Below are 20459 nucleotides of genomic sequence, written 5' to 3'. Positions count from 1 at the left end.
TCCCCAACTCTCTGGAGAAGATTGTGGGAGGCTATAGTGGAGGAAGAACTGGCGAAAATAATCTTCCATCCCATTTCCCCAGCACCAGTAGAACTCTTACTAAATGCAACTCTGGATCCAACCTTTCCCACCCACCTGCCATATTTTTTTTAAGTGACCAGGTGTTGACTGCACCTCTTTTTCATCATCCCCAGCAAATAGCACTCTTCTTTTCAAGTTACACATTGCATTTATGTACAGGAGAAGTGAGATCAAGCATTCTACCCATATATACTGCTGCTTAAGTGTTGCTGTACAATGTGCCATTTTAGCCTTCTGGAAGAGTAATATTTAGGGGAAATTAAGGAAGCTGTATATCTGCAATAATGTGCTCTTTGCATTTTCAGGTTGTTTTTTACCCTAGCCTCAGACAAATTGGTTGAAAAACACAGCTGAAGTGTAATACCTTCTGTTCAGCCAGGCATTGCTAATGAGAGATAAATGGGAATATCATCCCTGTCATGTCTCATTGTCCATCTGTCTCTTTCTCTAGGAGGTGATTTCCTCTCCTTTTTAAGAAAGAAGAAGGATGAGCTAAAAACCAAGCAGCTAGTGAAATTTTCATTAGATGTTGCTGCTGGGATGGCGTATCTCGAATCCAAAAACTGTATACACAGGTAAGATCAATTCAGATGTTCTGCCTTACAATTTGATCAGTCGAATATCTAAACAAGTGTGTGAATATTTAAATAGTAACATAAATGGATGACTGGGTTCAGTTGTGGAATAATAAATATGTATAGCACAATTGTGACAGCACACCAAATCATACTTTGTGCTGACCATAGTTTAGAACATAAACATTAGGCACATACATCAAGCAACCCATTGTTTATTATTGTTGATTATCTGCTTTTATTATGCATCCTTCAGAACTCAGGCTCATAAATTTAGTTTGGTGTGGCATCTGAATTGAATGTATAATTTGCATATTTCATTGTCAGTGAGGACAAGCTGTGCTTCACGTGAAATGCTATCTTAAGAACATAGTTTAACGTATGGTAATAGACTGTGGGTCATTGACTTAATAAATTAAAACCCTGCCTTAAGTAAAGTTGTTCATTGTTTCTCTTGAGAAACACCAGTGCTCAGACCTGAATATGGTAGACAGTTGGATTTTATTTATTTGTAGCCTCCCTTTTAAATGATTGATCTTCAAGACTGCAAAACAACAACAAAACCTACAGCACAGCAATCCTCTGGCCAGTGAATGGGGCCAAAGTGTGCTTCTGTTTGGTACCACTGTTGGAGGTGGCTTTTTCTGGTAAAGAGGGAGAAAGCACACACACACAAAAAAACAACAACCAAAAACTGTGTCTTTTATAGCCTATAGTTGGGGTCAGTCTCAACTTACCCTTTCCATGAATTTTTTTTCTGGGAAGTATATTGCAGAATGTGCCTCCCTTCAGTTCTGCAGTTCCTAGGACAACTTAAACCTTCTTTCCTAAAAAGAGAATCCTATACAATTTCCTTCATCCTAGAAGGTTACAGTGGTGCCTCGCTTAACAAATGCCCTGCTTAACGAAATTTCCGCTTAATGAAAGGTTTTTTCTAGTGGAGGTTGCCTCGCTAGACGAATTCGTTTTACGAAAAATTTGTCTAGCGAATCGCGGTTTCCCATAGGAATGCATTGAAATTCAATTAATGCGTTCCTATGGGCAAAAATAATAATAAAAAATCAATGCATTCCTATGGGATTCGCTAGACAAATTTTTCGTTATAAGAAAAGACCCGTGGAACGAATTAAATTCGTCTAGCGAGGCACCACTGTACTGTTGTTTTGTTCATAATTGTCCCTCCCTACAAAGACTTCTGTAATTTGTGAAATTTCAGCTGGAAAAGTTTGTTTTCTTCATAAATTTCTCATTTGATGTTTGTTATGGAATTCGAAGATATGAATTCAAGAGGTTAGAGTGGGACGTAACATTAAACAAGAGATGAGGAACTTGTGGCCCTCCGATTGTTTTAGGCTACAACTCTCATAATCCCTGACCATTGGCAAGGCTCAGTGGAGCTACTGGGAATCAGAGTTCAGTAACATTTGGAAGACTACAAGTTCCCTATCCCTGCATGAAACTATGGTTTGATTTGATTTGAATAAGCCAGAGCACTCATTCCCTCCTCTCCCCATTGTGGCTAACCTTAACCACATAACAATTTGAAGTTGGCTTGATTCAGTAAACCATGGTTAGGACTCAACAGAGTTTGTCCAAAGTTTGACGGAATGCTAAATAACAATGAGTTAGAAACTGAAATGCAAGCTACTTATCACCTCTGAACAAGAAAGGGGGTAGTGCATGTCTAAGACTCAGCCAGCTTCATTCAGATAAGAATCATGAGACTGAGAAACAAATATCCTTTTTGTTTTGTTAACAAAAGCAGCCATATTTGAAACTTCTCTTCAGTTTATTAGGTTCCCCACCTGTTTGCCTGAAACCTTGCATCAGGTGCCCAGGTCTGCATTTGTTACTCTTGCAGCTTTTATTGGCACCTGTCTGCACTCTAAAGATCAGTATTGCAGAATATTAAGGAGGACTGTTTTCATGTTGCTTTTGTACATGAAAGAGATGGTATATGCAGCATTGTGGAGAGAGGTTAGTATGAGTTGGACTGTACTCTGAGATCAGCAGCCATTTCCATGGTCATGAGCAGCAGCTGCTGTCTCACCACATATTTACATGTATTATGCAAAATCAGACCATTACTGTAGTCTTTGTAGCTCGGTATTGCCCCTCCGTATAAACTGGAGTGGCTCTCCACAGATTCTGATAGAAGTCTTTCCCGGCTGTCTCTAGAGATGGATGACAAAGATCAAAAGTGGGACCTTTTGTATGAAAAGCGTGTGCTCTATGCTGTGAGCTACTGATCTTCTGACTATGATGAACAATAAACAGCCCTTCCACAAAATATTCTTGAACTGTTTATAAAAATTAGTCCCCCCCAAATAATAGGTATTCATGATAGTTTTCAGATTCATATTAGTACCCTAATTGAGTTCTTACACTGCCACAACCATAGATTCAAATGAATAGAAGATTTGTTCTTGTTCTGTTGTTCAGGACGTTGGTCCCTTTTTGTGTATGTGAAAACGCTAGTCAAATGAAGTAGGTAGCTGTCATCCACAAAAACCACATTTAAAATAGTTGGTGCTTCAATTGATGGCAGTAGTACCTCTAGCCACAGATCTTGTGGTGCAGGTTTGGACCCTGGCATCAGCCTCAGAAGGTGGGTGGGTGGGTGTACTTTCCCCCTGGTGCTTGCCACTTCTGCTGCCTGGTTAGCCCATGCCCACTTCCTGTCTCTGAGTTGGTCCACTAAAGAGAGTCACCTGGGTCAAGTGCAGTGTTGCCTGTCAGCTGCCATGCATTTCCTCACAGTGTGCAGCATAGGGATGTGGAGCTGAGAGCCTGACAGGTGTACACAGAAAATTGGCTGCACATGCCCAGTCATGCCATGCAGGCAACACCATGCTTGTGCACCCATGACCATGTAGAAGAGGAGCAGCAACATTAGCTAACAGCACTTGCCATCCACTTCTCTGCATGGACTGGTGAGCGTTTCACCACCTGCTATGTTGTGCACAACACCCTTTTTTTACAGAGACTTGAGGTCTTTTATGAACAGGAGATAGTTGGAGGATAGTGGGTGGGTTTGGAATAGAGATGTGGGGTGGAGTTTGAGGGCAAGGAGTGGGGAGTGGAGGGAGAGGGAGATGGGCTTTGTTTCATACTAACTGCAGAACTCTTGATATGTTGGTGGGGTAGTATTTGGGGGCAGGATACCAAATGGTGATGCCAAATATCACCTTCTAGTCTGAAGGTGCCAAAAGATCTCTCCCCCCCCCCACATTTGTTTTTGTTGCAGCAGACCAAAGCAATCACTTCAAGGATGCCCTCTTTATACAAAGTGTCTTATTTCTATACAGTCAAACCTCAGTTTTCCGACCACCGCGGACCCGGAAGTGTTTACATCCGGGTTCTGCGGCGCTCAGATGCGCAGAAGCGCTCTATCGGTGTTTCGCGCACGCGCAGAAGCATGCATCAGGGAGTGACCGGCTCCGCGGAACGGATTGCAGTCGCAAACCGAGGTATGACTGTATATCGAAATGGAGAGAAAGGCTACTAGGCTGAAATCATGATTTCTGGGCAAGTTGGAGCATTTTTGTACAGTCATCAAGACAGAGTGCAAATAATATTTTAGAAAATGATCTGAGGAGCTCATATCTTCAGTTAATCCGAAATGTAATTAATAAAATTAATGGGAAATTGCTAATATAACTGATAAGCAAGGTAACTGTCCTCATTTGTGAAGATGCTCCCAGTCTTTACAGTCGTACCTCATGTTGCATCTGCTTCAGGTTACGTGTTTTCAAGTTGCATCCCGCGGCAACCTAGAAGTACCGGAATGGTTACTTCTGGGTTTCACCGCATGCGCAGAAGCGTTAAATTGCGGCACATGCATGTGCAGACACCGCGCTTCTGGATGCGAACGCTTTGAGTTGCGGGCGTGCCTCCGGGATGGATTACATCTGCAACTCGAGGTTCCACTGTATTTACATACATGCAATCTATGCGTACCTAGAATGGGTAGTTGATGCAGTATACGTCAGTTTCATTTGAAGGACTATGTGTTCTGTTTTTGAGCGCACAGTGCAAGAAGAATGTCTTCCAAGTTAGAAAGGGTTCAGATAATGTTGCTGGTTGTTTTAGTACAATGGATAGCTCCTCTAGAGTCACTTCCTAGTGCACATTTGCACAATTTAGCTCTCAGGTTTTGAAAATGATTTCAGCTTTTTAGTACAGTTACCAGTTCATTGATGATTCTGAGTATCTTAGTGTAGCTAAAGAGTGAAATATAAAATATATATCCTTGATCTTTACAGACTGCAGATTACCTGGATTCTCTATTCACATTTACCCAGTACAGACGTAGCAAAGGAGATCATGTCTAGATTGCGTGTATTTCCCCAAAGGCTTCTGGGGTCTCACTCACACAGTTTCATCTAAATGTACCTTCAAAACTACAGACAGGCCTTCAAGGCATAAACTGGAGTTGAACCAGAGTATGTGGAAGATTCGACGGTGCTCTTGGGCATTTTTTATTTGAGTTATTGGTTTTCAAGCTGTCTCTTGTGCTTTGAAGCACATTACATAGAGTGTTATTTTGACAGCAGTGTTATCCACCAAGGGTCACAGACAGGTGAACATTATCCTGTTTCATTTCATTTGTTATGGATCCATAGTTATTCATCACATTGACATTGCAATATTGTGGCTTCTTTATGTCTTGGAGAAAGAGCTGTGTTATAATAAGTTGCCAGGGCAGATTCATTTTTACATGCAGTTTAACATAACTTTGAAGACAAGCATTTGTTTTGCCTCTCAATAAGCTAAACATACCACTTAATTTCTTGTTCTCCTTCCCTTTTACCTCAACTGTCTCTCCCCCCCTTTATTTATGTAAATTTTATGTGATGGAGTTTTTCTGTTAATACAGTTCCAGTAGTGCTTAGTTCCCCACCATTTAAGACACTGAGGTAGCAGAATAACATCTGATCATTAATGAGCAATTTTAATTCTCTAGAATGATATTTCCCCTCCCCTCCCCTTCCTTCTCCCTTGAATATAGGGAAACATTTCGTACATAAATTGCATGAACAGGCCGATTTGCTATTATCATATTTGCAATTTGAGTAATTAAAAACCCCTTTGGCTGCAGAAGAGCCATAATGTAGATCCATGGCTGAATGAAAACATGTTGGGTACATAAATATATCTTTTTTAAAAAAAAAATTACATGCCATCGTGCATTATGTAACAATGTGCATTGTTAAATCATATTTTTATTTTTCAGACTAAGTGCAGTAATATTTTTTAAAAATGAAATGTGTTTCTTTTATTAACTATTCCCGTATTGTCAAACTCAAATTTATTAAACTGAATTCAGAGAAAGTTCAGTTAATAGGAAGTGAACTTGTGGTTGCTCTTGGACCCAATCCCAACACTACTGGTACTGCAGGGATCAGGCCTGATTTAGTTGGTCCACTGTGACCTGCTCTTAAGTCATGGCACAGCTATGAGCATATGGACAATAGGCATAGTGGCGCAGTGGTGTAAACCACTGAGCCTTCGGCTTGCCGATCGAAAAGTTGGTGGTTCGAATCCCTGCGCCGGGGTGAGCTCCTGTTATTTGGTCCCAGCTCCTGCCAACCTAGCAGTTTGAAAGCACGTCAAAGTGCAAGTACGGTAGATAAATAGGTACCCCTCTGGTGGGAAGGTAAACAGCATTTCTGTGCGCTGCTCTGGTTTCACCAGTAGCAGCTTAGTCATGCTGACCACATGACACAGAAAAACTGTCTGCGGACAAACGCCGGCTCCCTCGACCAGTAAAGCGAGATGAGCGCCCCAACCCTAGAGTCGTTTGCGACTGGACTTAATTGTCAGGGGTTCTTTACCTTTACCTTTAATGATGATACAGGGTGCTTATGGTCTCCGTCCCTAGAATCCCCTCTGCATCAACCTCCCAGTAAAAATGTCTATACCAGGGAACACATGGTTACCTATACTGTAATACATTAAACTGCATATATCATTCAGTTCTTTTGGAGTCTTATCAACTTTGCCTACAGGGCCTTCTTGTGAGAGCCCACAATACTTTAGACCAATGGTTCACAACCCACCTAAGCATATCTAAAACCCTGATGCCCCCCCCCCAACATATAATTCTTATTACAGTCATACCTCGGGTTAAGTACGCTGCAGGTTGCGTACTTTCAGGATAAGAACGCAGGGTATGTGCCCCACATTGGGAACCACGGCTTTAGATCCTCATGCTCTTCCCATGGTATTTTGGGAGAGCAATAAGGTCCCCAGGTCTGCTTGACCACATACAATATGAGATCTCGTGGATCTTCTTCCCAATGTAGAAATCTTTTTGTTTGTTTTATTAGCTACTCGTCTCCAGGTTAGGCAAGATTCATGGAATAAATTTTTCAATAGTTCTTTGCAGCTGCAATCATTCTCCTCTCAACTCCACCCACTTAAGGCATAAAATCTGCAATGCAGCCACCTTTTACCACTTGATTTTCACCGTGAAGTACATATTGCATGGGGCTTGCAGTCATTTCTTGAGCACCAGTTAATCTGCATTGGGGGAGGGGAGGGGAGGAACCCCCCGCCCTTCTAATATTGCACAAACCACAGTTTTTAAGTTGTGGCAGCTTAAGCAGATCCATTGGATCAAACTGCCAGCAATAAGGGCAAACATGGAATTGATTAGACATAAACATTCCTTTCACACTAGCTTGTTTTAAAAGATTGATATTTGTATCTTATAGAAATAATGGACTTGGTGTGTGGTTTGTATTCATGGCAGGGGTCTCGATGGCAGGTTGACACCATATTTCAAGATAATTGTTACTGATGCGGGATGATTACTTATATACAAAATAATTACACTGCATTTTGCCTTAGGGATGATAGTTTCTTAGACTAAAGACAAGCACACAGTTCAAGTAAAGGTGAATGCTTGCCTATGCGTATTATTTCCTTTCACTCCTGTTCAAAATGTTTATCAGAATGACTAAAGTGGGTCTGAATAATGAGATATATTTCTATATATAATCACATTTTAAAGGTCAGAGAACAAGAGATGGATAGAGTCTCTAGGTGTGTGAAAGAAGATTTACTTCCTTTGCATTATTATAAATGTCGCGGCTCATGGAAGAGAATCTATTATGAGACATTTTGTCTAGACTCTTCGATTTCATAAAGCTGTTATTTGATTTTTTTTAATAGCCTGACTTAGCACTGTAAGTTCTTATTTTAAAAAACCTCATTCCAACCATAATGGTTGAGGCATTCTCCCCCGTCCCCATCAAGGGATTTGTGACAAAGTGGTATATTTCTGTTTTTGCTGCATCACTTTCTCCCACACTGATGCCACCTTTTAGTTGTGGTCCCATTACCCCAAGGGTTGCTTACTCGCTTTATCCTGGCATACCTTAGCAGTATCTTCTTAAACTATTTCAGAAGGGAATCTGGCTTTTCAGGTATTTCAACACAGCTGTTACTCTTGCACACTTTAAGGCAGTGGGGCTGCCTCTAAAGATGGTTTGGAAACTTCAGCTGGTGCAGAATTCAGCGGTCAGGTTGTTCATCGGGGCAAGATGGTTTGAGCATATAATGCTTATCCTGGCCCTACTGCACTGCCTGCCAATTAGTTTCTGGCCCCAGTCCAAAGTGCTGGTTTGACCTGTAAAGTCTTAAACAACTCAGGACCGCAGTACCTCAAGGACCACCTCTCCCCATATGGACCAACCCAGACCCTGAATTCATCTGAAAACTTCTTTGTGTGTCCTGTCTGCAAGAGATGTGGAGGGTGGCAACATGAGAACGGGCCTTCTCTGTGGTGGCTTCCCATTTGTGAAATGCTTTCCCCAGTGAGGTTCATTGGCACTGTCATTGCGTATGTCTAGGTGCCAGGTGAAAACATTCCTCTTGCCTAATTAAACAGTCTATGGTGTTTTAAATATGTCAGGAGTATTTGTTGTTGTTACGTTGCATCTTTTGTGTTTTTATACTGTCAACTGTCCTGTGATCTTCAGATGGTATATATAGTTAGGTTAGTTAGTTAGTTAGTTAGTTAGTTAGTTAATAATTGAAGTTTCTACTGAATATATAATTGTAGATTTTGGGAAACCAACCAAACTAACTGAACATTTCCTGTTTTATAAAATAATCATAGTCTATCTTAAACAATGAGCAGGAATTCAATTTGTTTCTTCTACCCCAAAAGACAAATTGATAAAAAGAGCATTTTATTGAATTAGTTAGTTAATAAATGAAGGGGATGTAGTTCATGTTCAGTTCTTCACATTCCATCCTCTCTAATCAAAGACATTTTGATGCCATTCAGTCCAGCAAAGGTAATTCCTGAATTGATATTTTGGTTGTGTATACCACTTGTGATGACAGTCTTTCATACCTCACTCAATAATCTTCTTTCAAAAAGCTTCCAAGAGGGTCTGTCTGAGAATACTTCTGTGTTAGCTCGCTAATCTGCTAAATGCAATTGAAGTAAATCTTATTGAATACTTTATTGACCCCAGACTTTGATAGTGGTTTATGAATGGTCCTATCCCTGTAATGCTACTCTTTAACAAATCTTTCCTGTGTTCCTCCTTTATTTTTCATTGTCTAAAAACAGGGTGAATATACGTTAACTAAGCTTGGGAAAGGCTTGTATCTGATAATTTCAATCAATTAAATTAATTTGTGGGTTTTGTTTCCTCTTGGTTGTGCACTCATAAGATAATGTGTTAGAACCCGAAAAGGTTTGTGTTATCTGCCAGTGTATTTCCTTAGGAAAATTAACCTTTACATTTCTCTGTTTGGCATTTAGCCATTTTGGAGAATTGATTATTTTCTGCATTTTTATACTTTATGTTCTTTTTGTTACAACTGGGATGAAGACATTGCCAGCTTTTCCTCTTTGGTGCCACCTCCTGTGGCTTAATTTTCTGCACAGAAAACTATTCTGTACTAGAATTTCTGTCTAACCTGCTTGAAGGAAATGAGGACATCAAAATATTAGCTTTGGAGGTTTTTGTTGTTGTTGTTTGTCCAAAAGGTTACAGGTGCCTCAATTCCATAGTGGCAATGAGATGTTGTATTAGTTAATAATTTCTTTGAAAGAAAATATTATCTTTATCTACTATTAACTTTGGGATTTGGAGCCCAAAATCCTTGCAGCAATATTCTGACTCCTTCCTAACACTACTGTGGCAGTTTATCAGGTGAGGGAGTTTCTATACCTGTAACGGCTGTTTGTTGCTTTGAGGTGCGATCAAATGGAATATTGCAGCCTTTTATTTTACGTGCCCAGGCTGACTCAGCAGTTTTCCTGGTGATGTAATTGGCCAATGTGGTTTGAGCTTAGCCAATAAATCCCCAGAATCTTCATCTGACTCTTTGGTCTGAGCAATTCTCAACTCTATTGTTATGGCTGCACTTCTCTGTGCGGATCCTGCCTCCCTCCCTTACCTTGTACTGTATCTACTTTGCCCGTATGTCTTCCCACCCTGTCTGCTCCTGCAGGTGTCTGTTCAGTTTCATTGCATTACCTGGCTTTCAAATTACATGCCGAGTGCTTCTCAGCCTGACACCATGGCTGGGATCCAAAGATAAGCACCTGCATGTGGAGCCGTGCTTTTCCTTGTGCATACTCTTTGCATAAACAGATTAACACTTATGCAAAACATTTATTTAGAATAGAGGGGTGTGCTTGTGTGTTACACACTCTAGCCCAGATTCCTTTGTTTGAATGAGAGCTTGCACTGTGCTTATGTCACACAGCATGATGTGGTGCTGATGAAGAAATAATCTACAAAAAGAGAACAAATTGGGAATTAGAAAGAAATGCTTATGTTAAAAGGTATAACATTGATTGGCTATATAAAATGTGCATTTCACCCTGTTGAACAATTAGTCTCCTAGGATGAGAACATTTATTATTGACCTCAAAGAAGCTGATGGTTTTAGAATGAACTTATCAAGAGAGAAATAAAGCAGCCTGTCTTGCTAGAGGGGAAAAAATAACAAGGAAATGTGGTTGAAAGATGTGAAAAGAATGTTGTAATCTTTGTCCTGTAAGCCAAGTTGTGGGATAGCAAATATTGGATATGAAGTCTAGACTATGGTTATTTTGTTTGCTCTAGAGTAACATACTCATTCCCAAATATTTACAGTTGCTGTTCAGGGAATTGCACTGGTTAGAAAGTATGTGAGGCTAGGGATCATATTTCCCTTGCAGGTTTATACTTCGATGGAAAGAGATCAGAAGTGGGCCAGTCTCCCATGAAGAAGATTAAGCTACATTTCTAAGAAGATTGACCAATTGATGAACAGTGTTGCATATGTTTTCTTAGTTTTCTTAAATTTTAATTTATATCCATGGTAATTTGTTTTTTACCCTGGCCTTGGGGTAACTTATCATGAATAGTTGCTTTATTGCCCTGGACGGTCCTCTAGCTTTCTGGGAGCAGCTGGTGGAGTACAAGGAGAAGGAGGTATCAGGAAAATGTGTCTTCTACCCACCCAGTCAACCCCCCCCCCCCCGAGTGCCTGGATCCCACCACTTCTGTCTTAAGGAGACCAATGTAATTTTTGATATGCAAAAGAATCTGTGGGTTCAGATGTGGAAGGCCACATTTAGATCTTGTTGTAGGATATACCGGTATATTGGCAAGTTAAGCCTAACCTACAAGAATTAATTACAAGTAGCTGGTTGCTTTGATATATTTTATAAAACAGCAACCAACACATTTGTGTATAAATATCAAAGTTAACTAATTTATATTAGTACATCAAGACAAGCTATTGAAAGAATGCTTTGCATAGAGCTGCAGACTGGGTGAAGAGTTCTTACCCAAACGTATTGACTTGAACAGTGTTTTCTGCGTTCAAAGAACAAAGGCTGTTTTAGTCTATATAAAGCATACTCAGAATTCTGGCCAAAATGTTGGCATAACTATGACTCTTCCAGACAAATGTTCCTAATAAGCTAACATTTTTAAAAAATGGGTCAACAGGACACCAAAGGAATTAATGTTTCAAAGTTCTATGGCACATTAGGCATGTTTTGCCCTAACTGAAAAATGGAAATGAAATGGGAATAATGTTTGTTAGCAGTGTGATGAGTATACATACTTAGAAATAGCACGCTCTAAGAAAATACATTTTCCTTTGTTCTTCTTTGCTGCAGTACAGCATACCCTAATTGAAATTGTATTGTACATAGTCTCCCCATTTGCGACACTATAAATCAACATCTTTTCCAGTGCATCTCACATTTCCAGTGCTGAGGTCTACCCTAGGGTCCACTCCAAAGGCCAGGTCACCACCCACCATGGGGCAGGATCAGAGCCCAGGACCCTGGGCACCACAAGTAGAGGGCATATGGGGAAGATACTAACATTGGGATGAGGGTCAGGGATGCAAATGTTTTGGACCCTGGCTATGATGGAGCTGGGAGAGGACACACCTGACTGGGGGTATGGATACCAGTACCGTCCCTCACTGGCAAAGCAAGGCAGGGTGCCTGCCGAGGAAGCTGCTGGCCATTGCCTAACATTGGAGGGGTGTGCATGGCATTCCCAGGAAGGAAAGAATTTAGTGTCCTCTACACACCATCTCCTCAAGGAGCCATTTTCCCAGGATGGGCTCCTTTCTGGCTCCCCCTCTCACCTCCTTTGGAGTCTGCATAGCCTCACTGAGGGGGCTCCAGAATTCTGGCCCCAGCAAGCAGGGAAGGAGATGGGCCAAGCCCAGGCAGCCTCTTGCTCTGACTGCCCAGGGACAGCCAACAGGGAAGGAGAGGACTGCTTCCAGGGCCAGCAAGATGGAGGTATCCCACATCTCATGAAAACAGCAAGGGTATCAAGGGAAGGAATCGGAAGCGGGAGGGAGGGACGGAGGGAGGGAGAGGCAAAGGAGATGGGGAGGTTTTTAAGCAAAGGTTGGATATGGCCATCTGCCAGGGGTGCTTTAGCTGAGATTACATTGCAGTGATGACCCTTGGAGCCTCTTCCAACTTATACAATTCTATGACTCTTATATAATATAGTTCCCTTTCACTCCATAATTTTCCTACCCAGAGATGTTTTCCATGTATGGTTAATCTTAGCAAAGCTATACATTCAAATAGTTTCATTAATGCAGAATTTCCTATAGTTTGTTCTTCCTTCCTTGAGTTTTCCCTTCATTTGTACAGCCTAGAACAGCCTTAATCATGCTTCAATGTTTTCAACTACAGCTTCTAACAGCCCCATACTGCTGGGAGTTGTAGTCCAAAACAGCTATAAAGCACTGGGGTGGTGAAGGCTGGCCTGGAAAATGGTCTCAAAGAGCATTCTGGAGTTTCACTGCTGAACCTAAGGTACACAGAATGGCTTACCTTTGCATCTCCTCTGCTCTGAACTTCTTAGAAGAGGAATGGTTTATGTGGAACATCTTCAAGCAGCTGTTTAAGTGGTAAAATGATATATCAGTCTATACTGTGAATAAGGTAGTACCATTACCATTACCTACAAAGCATTTGCAAGGGTTTTTGGTTTTGGTTTTGTTTTGGTAGAGAACCACCCCAGCTATAATATTTGTTTCTGTGAAATACTGTAAGATGTTTTACCTAAGTTGTCAATACTGCATCTATTTGATTAACCTATCCATGCGTAACCCTGATCCCTATCTTTTCATGTTCTGAACTGAGGCTGGACTTTGATTGTGATTTGGAACTTAGTCTTTCATGGTATTGATTAATTTTTATAATGCATCCATTAACTTTTCCACCATCTGCACAATACTTTATCGCTCTTGGGTGTAGAATTTGTTCTTTAAAATCTGTAGTAGCCTTTTAAAAGAAAATTCTCATCACTCCAACTCAAGCCTAATCAGGATGCAATAAAAGTGTTCAAAGATAATTTTTTTTGCCAACATTGTGGTAAAAAATCATAAGGACATTTGAAACTCTTGCAATTTAGGGCCTTTTTCGTTAGGGTTTCTCTTACTCTGATTACTGATGCCTCCCAATGTGCAGTAATCTTTTGTAACTGCAGCAAGCCAACTATTACAGCTAACTTTGCTATTTTATCCCTGTCATCACACATCGTTGAGATGGAAAAAGGATACAATGACCAACTTACCGTTAGGATTGTTTTGAGTCTGTGAGCTCTTTATAGGTGCTTTCATCAAACTCATTTGACCTTCATACTTTTCCAAATTGCATTCTGGCAGATGTTAAAACTTCCGTGTTATCACAGTATAGTAGACTCAGAGTGGGACTCTAAAAATGCTTCACCTTAGGTGGAAATCACCTTTGAATGAAAACACATTGTTCTCACTTTTTGAGAATGTGAGTGCTGGTAGCCATTTTTGCCTCTTGATATTAAACTGAATATCTGACCTTCTCTAACAAAGGGATTATATTGGCAAAACGATTGTTTGTTTTGTCCCTGGAACAGACTGTCCTTTCAGTTTTTATCAAAACAGTGAGCAGTGTTAACCTAATGTTTGGATTTTCTATACAGATGCCAGTGATTTTTCAGTGTACTTGGGAACAAAACAAAAGACTGAGCACAAAATTTTGAACCTTGGCATAGTCACATTCTATAAGTAAAATATGTAAAGGGCTGTCTTGTACATAGGAATAGGGACAACAGAAGCATTTTAGGGTGAGTTTTTACTCTCTCTTTACACGATGTAGTGCCCTCCAGATGATGACGATGATGATTTATTACATTTCTATGCTGCCCTTCACCTGAAGATCACAGGGCAATTTACAATTTTTTTAAATAACAAAACAAAACCCATACCATAACAACAAGCAAAAACAATAACCTCCCACACAGTTTAAAAGTCCATAACTTTCTTAATTAGCCAAAGGCTTTGGAGCAGAGGAATGTTTTTGCCTGGTGCCTATAGTTATGTAAGGAAGATGCTAGACGAGGCTCCCTGGGGAGAGCATTCTACAAGTGGGGAGCCACTGCAGAACAGGTCCATTTTTGTGTTGCCACCCTCCTGGACCTCTCAGGGAAGAGGCACACAAAGAGGGGCCTCAGAGGATGATCACTGAGGCATTACAGTCCTAAGCTGTTCCAGCATTTTGAATTGGACCTGGAAACTAATTGGCAGCCAATGTAGTCAGGCCAGAATCTGCATAATAAACTCAAACCATCTTGCCTAATGCTTTGCTTTCGCTTGAGGCTCAGGTGACCTGAGTGGTGCAGACTGCCTTCCACCCCTATCAGAACAGGGATAGCCTAACTACTGCTGTCTTTGCAAAGGATCCAGAAGTATCCCTGAGCTGTGCACCTGATCCTTCAGATGAAGTGTAACCCCATCAAGAGCAGACAACCTCCCAGCCATCCAGTCTAGGAAACCACCCACTAACAGTGCCTCAGTTTTATCTGGATTAAGTTTCAGTTTGTTGGCTCTCATCCAGTCCATTACCGAGGCAAGACAATGGTCCACCATATCCACTGCCACACCTGCAGATGTAAAGGACAAGCAGAGCTGTGTGTCGTCAGCATATTGCTGACAACGTACTCCAAACCTCTGGATAACCCCACTCAGTGGTTTCATATAGAATAGATGTTTAAACAGCATAGGGGGCAATATAGAACATTGAAGAACTCCAAGGAGCTGAAGAATATCCCCCAAGCATCATCCTCTGAAAATGTCTATCCAAGTAGGACAGGAACAACCACAAAGTGGGTTGTATAATAGATTATAATTGAATATCACCAACTGGCACCACTTTTGCCTATCAAAAAAGTGGTAATGATTTCAATATCTCATTTCTTATCGTATGGAGCTTCTAGCAGTAGAGTACTTAATCCATGAAATTCTAACTGCTAATTGGGACGTGTTGTCAGATGTTATGTTCACTGTATCCAAAAAAATTCCACGTGCCCAATTTATTATTTGGGGTGATTTAAATGCATGAATTGGGGCCAACAACCAAAATACTGTATCCCAATTGGGCTTTGAAGGAATAGATATAATACCTACCCCCACTGTCTGTTCCCTGCTCCTCTAAGGCTAGATCAACTAACAGAGCAGGGTTAAAATTTAGGAATTTTGTATCGCCCATAAACGGACTGAATAACTTTCCTGGTGACGATAAGGTCACTTTTATCTCGTCAAGGGGTCATAGTGTGGTTGATTATTGTATCCTTTTCTCTAAATCTACACTTTGATGTTAACTTCTTTTCTATTGGACTCTGTACAGAAAGTGACCACTCCCCCTTACTTCTGACTATACAATGCGACCCAGCAAAAAAGACCTTGAAGCCTGGTAACTCAGATCAGGCTTCTCATAGTATTCTAAAAAGGATTAGATCAGGGGTCAGCAACCTTTTTCAGCCGTGGGCCGATCCAACGTCCCTCAGACCATGTGGTGGACCGGACTATATTGGGGGGGGGGGGTTTGAACAAATTCCTATGCCCCACAAATAACCTAGAGATGCATTTTAAATAATAGCACACATTCTACTCATGTAAAAACACGCTGATTCCCGGACCATCCATGGGCCGGATTTAGAAGGCAATTGGGCCCCCGGGCCTTAGGTTGCCTACCCCTGGATTAGATGGTCCCTGCAATTTGAAGGGCTGATTGCCAAATTCCTGGACTCTGACAAAATGTTGCATTTGAGAGCAACCCCTACTAACTCACATTCTATTAAGGTAGTAATAACAGCTTACTCTCAAGTAATAGACTTCTGTGGTGCAATAGCGAAGCCTGCATCTGTTACCCCCTCTAATCGCTCCCCTTGGTTTGACCAGAAATGCTGTACAGAGAAAAGATTGCTCAGATTGAATATCGTTTGGAGACTTTCGCAAAAAGGGTGTTAAAAAAAAAAACCACCCTATTTTGCACATAGAAAGTTATATAATGAACTTATTGCTAAGAGTACTTCATCAAGTGGTCTTCTCAGATCAGTATGCATCATCAGCGGTTTGGCATATGAAGCAACATTTCATGAATAGCAGACATGGATCATGAACCTAAACATGAAGTAAGTGCTAATGAGTATTCAAGACTTTAGAATCAAGGACTGTTTGGTTATGAACTTGCCAGGTAAACAAAGTCCTCAGCTCGCATCACCACAGGGAAGGAAATATGCCATATCTGAGATTGGATCTTCATATAATACAGCTAAAAATAAAATCTTATCAAACACAGTGCTGAATTATTGAAATTGGACAAAGCTAAGGCATGTTTTTTAAACTGCAGAAAAGAAATACGTTGAGACAGAAAAGAAATTGAATTGCAGACCTTTGTTTTGAGACATAAATGAATTATAGGAAAAAGGTCTTTATTCATAACATAGTCTCATGTTTCGATCCAGCACATTGAAACAATCATAAGGGCAGAATAAATTTATTGTAAAGTCAGCAGCGATATCACACCATGTGTGTTTGTGTGTAAAAACAAAGAAAATCACATTATAGATTGAAATGGGAGTGATAAAAAATCCATCAAAACAACTTGAAAATAACTGCTAGGATATATTCTCCCAAGCGACTGCCTCATTCTTAACAGATCTGCCAATGTATAAGAATATATTTTTGAATACTTTACTGACATTATTAGTCTAACTGCATTATCTATTGGTCATTAAAAAAACATTTGATTTATTTGGCTCCATTTTTAGTCTGTCTTCTCCAAGGAGCTCAAAGTGACATTCACAGTTCCCCCCCCCCCGCCCATAGCTCAGTCCATAGAGCATGAGACTCTTGATCTCAGGGTCGTGGGTTCGAGTCCCGCATTGGGCAGAAAGATTCCTACGTTGCAGGGGGTTGGACTGGATGACCCAACAGGACTCTTTCAACTCTACAATTCTATGATTTTAACCTCACAACAACCCTGTGAGGTTAGCTGAGTGAGAGAGCTGCATAGCTGAGCAGGGATTTGAACCTATGTCTCCCCAGTCTTAGTCCAGCACTCTAACCACCACACCACACCACACTGGGGCCACATCCACACCAGACATTTAAAGCCCTCTTATGCATCTCCCCAGAAATTCTGGGAACTGTAGCTTGTTAAAGGTGCTGAGAGCTGTTGAGAGAGCCCTATCCCCTTCACAGAGCTACAGTTCTCAGAGTGTTGTTGTTGTTGTTGTTTCAACCAATCCCTCTTTCCTGGGAACTGTGGAAATAGACCGTGGAAAAACATACTTCCTGCCTCAATATGTCCCAGTCTAGGCAACGTGAACATCCATGCAGATGCACAGCCCAGTTACTATTACTGCCTGGCATGTCCTACTTTTGCCCGAATAGGTTAATGCCACTGACAGGGCTTGAGATCTTGCCTTGGATGGTATAGCTTCTCTACTGCCCATCCTCCCTTGTATGACGTTATACAGTCAGGGGCAGCCACTCAGTATGGATATTCTCATGCATGCATGGTGACTTTGCACAGAGACTGCAATTTTCATATTCTTGTGACTGCTTTTTCTAGTTGGGTTTGTCAAGAAGTCTTCCTTTGAGTGAGTGATTTGCAAATCCATAGTAACCACGGTATTGCATTCTAATGTTCAATAATTCATTTATTCAAAATGTGCATATCTGTTGCCGTGATGGTAATTTTGTGCCAATATGACTCTTATTGCCTTTCAGTAGAACAACATCAGTTTTACACCCAAGAAAGCACAACAGAAATAGGTCTGTGGCTTGTACCCAGCTTGCATATAAATAACATTCCATTTAAAAGCCTGTATAATTTATTATCTTAATAATCCTTAAAGAAATCTTAATAATCCTCAAAGACACAATTCATTACTTATGCATAGCAACCTGCCTGCTAGCAAATTATCTGTCTGTGCTAAAAGCAAACGACAAACTCTTCATAAATCCTTTTCTCAGGAATGACTACTAATGCTATAACTGTAATTCTCTACATTAAATGCCTGTGTTCAAAATAGTTTAATATTATTTTTTCTCTGGACAGCTGTGCTCATAAACAAATGGAAATATAAGCTCTTTTATAATACCTTTAAGAGTGGGCCGAAAAGAGACTCGCTATTGCAGGATGGCTTTATACTGAGCCTTTTTGCCTTCATTTTTAAATTTTAGTTCACTTTTCACTAGCACAGTACTCAAAAGGCATTTGAGACTGTGAGAGCAGCTTTGAAATGATAAAGGATTTGAGCTTGTGAGGCTCTGGTGTAAAAATACTTCTCCTGCAGACCTGGCCACAAATCCAAGGAACAAGTTTTTAATTCTTTTAAGCTGTTGTGAGTTTTCACTAGATTGGATTTTTATCTTGTGAGGTTTTATTTATTTTGCAGTATGTTTCTCCTTACTCTTTTGTAAGGCTCCCTGGGAATGCCAATTGGCCACCGAAAGACAGAATACACGTTTTAGAAATAATTAACTAAATAAATAATGGTGCTGCTAAGTGCCACAAAGGGACACGGGTGGTGCTGTGGTCTAAATCACTGAGCCTAGGCCTTGCCGAAGGTCAGCGGTTTGAATCCCCATGACTTGGTGAGCTCCTGTTCTTCGGTCCCAGCTCCTGCCCACCAAGCAGTTCAAAAGCACATCAAGTGCAAGTAGATAAATAGATACCGCTCCGGCGGGAAGGTAAACAGCGTTTCTGGTTCGCCAAAAGCAGCTTAGTCATGCTGGCCACATGACCCGGAAGCTGTCTGCGGACAAACGCCAGCTCCCTCGGCCTATAGAGCGAGATGAGCGCGCAACCCCATAGTCATCTACGACTGGACCTAACGGTCAGGGGTACCTTTACCTTTACCTTTTTAAGTGCCACAAGGTTCTGTTTGTTTTCTCTCTCTTCTCTGTCACACATTCAGCTATCAGTCATTTGCATGAACATGTGAAGTGTTAAGTATGGCATGGGGCTAGGGGTGCTCACACAAGGAAAAACTAAAATAAAACAGACCTTGGTAAATGTCTATGCTGCTTATAGAGATGACCTAAGACTTATGGCAGATTATAGTAATTAATTTACAGAGAAATTTCACACACGTATATATTATATGCTGCCACTAAAATTACGGTACATCTATAAGATACATCAGAGTGTAGAGTTTCCTCTTATCTGTCACTCTAATTGATTCATAAAGAGATCTTATAAGCTAGGAAAACAGACATCAAAGTAAAAAATAATAATTTTATACCCCTAGTCAGCCATGAAGTTCGCTGGGTAACCTTGTGCAATGTTCTATCACTAAAGAGCAGGGTTGTGATCAGGGCTTTTTTCAGCTGGAACTCACTGGAACTCAGTTCTGGCACCTCTCAGGTAGATGCCATTACCATTATAAGAGAACAAGAGAGGCATTCATGGTGAGTTCCAGCACCTCCTTTTCTTGAAAAATAGCACTGGTTGTTATTATAGTGGAAGAAGAAACAAGTCCTTTGAGCTCCTGGAAAAGGTGAAATGCAATTCATGTGTGAATAGCAAGGTGCAGGATTGTAACCTTGAGTTTGGTATCAGTATTGTGATTGTTATTGAAACCATTGATTTCCTGCTCTTGCAAGTAGGCGAGCCCATTGAATTGAGCCAAGGCGACTTTTCTTGTTTGTTTGTTTCACTTGGAGATATGGGTTGTGTTCTTCCTGTGTTTCCATCCTACTGTTAAACCAGCAGGTCTGAGTTCAATTCTCCATGTAGCTGTGAAGCTCATTGGATTACCTTTAACCCAGTCACTATCTCTCAGCCTAAGAATTGTTGTGAGGGTAAAACGACTGAGAAGGAAATCCATCAATTTATATAGACTCAACTTGGTATATTTTTGAATGGTCTTGAACTGACAAGTATTATTTGTTGAAACAAATTTAAAATACTTTGTGAGCTATTTGCTGATAAATGGTTAATTTTTGTTCTTTCCATGGCTCTAGCCT

At 40.7% G+C, this 20459-nt stretch overlaps 1 protein-coding gene and 1 long non-coding RNA gene across 8 annotated transcripts in view; one reads left to right on the top strand and one right to left on the bottom strand.

Annotated features, from left to right (window-relative positions):
• The window catches only part of FER (FER tyrosine kinase), a 163427-nt gene that overhangs the window by 126136 nt on the left and 16832 nt on the right, over positions 1-20459 (top strand). For all 7 annotated transcript variants that reach the window (XM_088652964.1, XM_088652960.1, XM_035100139.3 and 4 more), the window contains one exon: positions 533-656. In XM_088652964.1, the coding sequence (XP_088509090.1) occupies positions 533-656 (124 nt within the window). The remainder of the gene's footprint in view (positions 1-532; positions 657-20459) is intronic.
• Positions 10288-13877, bottom strand: LOC148684397 (uncharacterized). Its single transcript, XR_015946131.1, has 3 exons — positions 13739-13877; positions 12994-13059; positions 10288-10422 (listed from the first exon to the last, which is right to left on the bottom strand). It is a non-coding gene; the product is annotated as an uncharacterized LOC148684397 (long non-coding RNA).

The sequence above is a fragment of the Zootoca vivipara genome, chromosome 10 (assembly GCF_965207765.1).
Source record: "Zootoca vivipara chromosome 10, rZooViv2.hap1.1, whole genome shotgun sequence".
NCBI classification, from domain to species: Eukaryota; Metazoa; Chordata; class Lepidosauria; order Squamata; family Lacertidae; genus Zootoca; species Zootoca vivipara.
The sequence above is the reverse complement of the archived record's forward strand: the minus strand, read 5'-3'. Positions and strand labels throughout refer to the sequence as shown.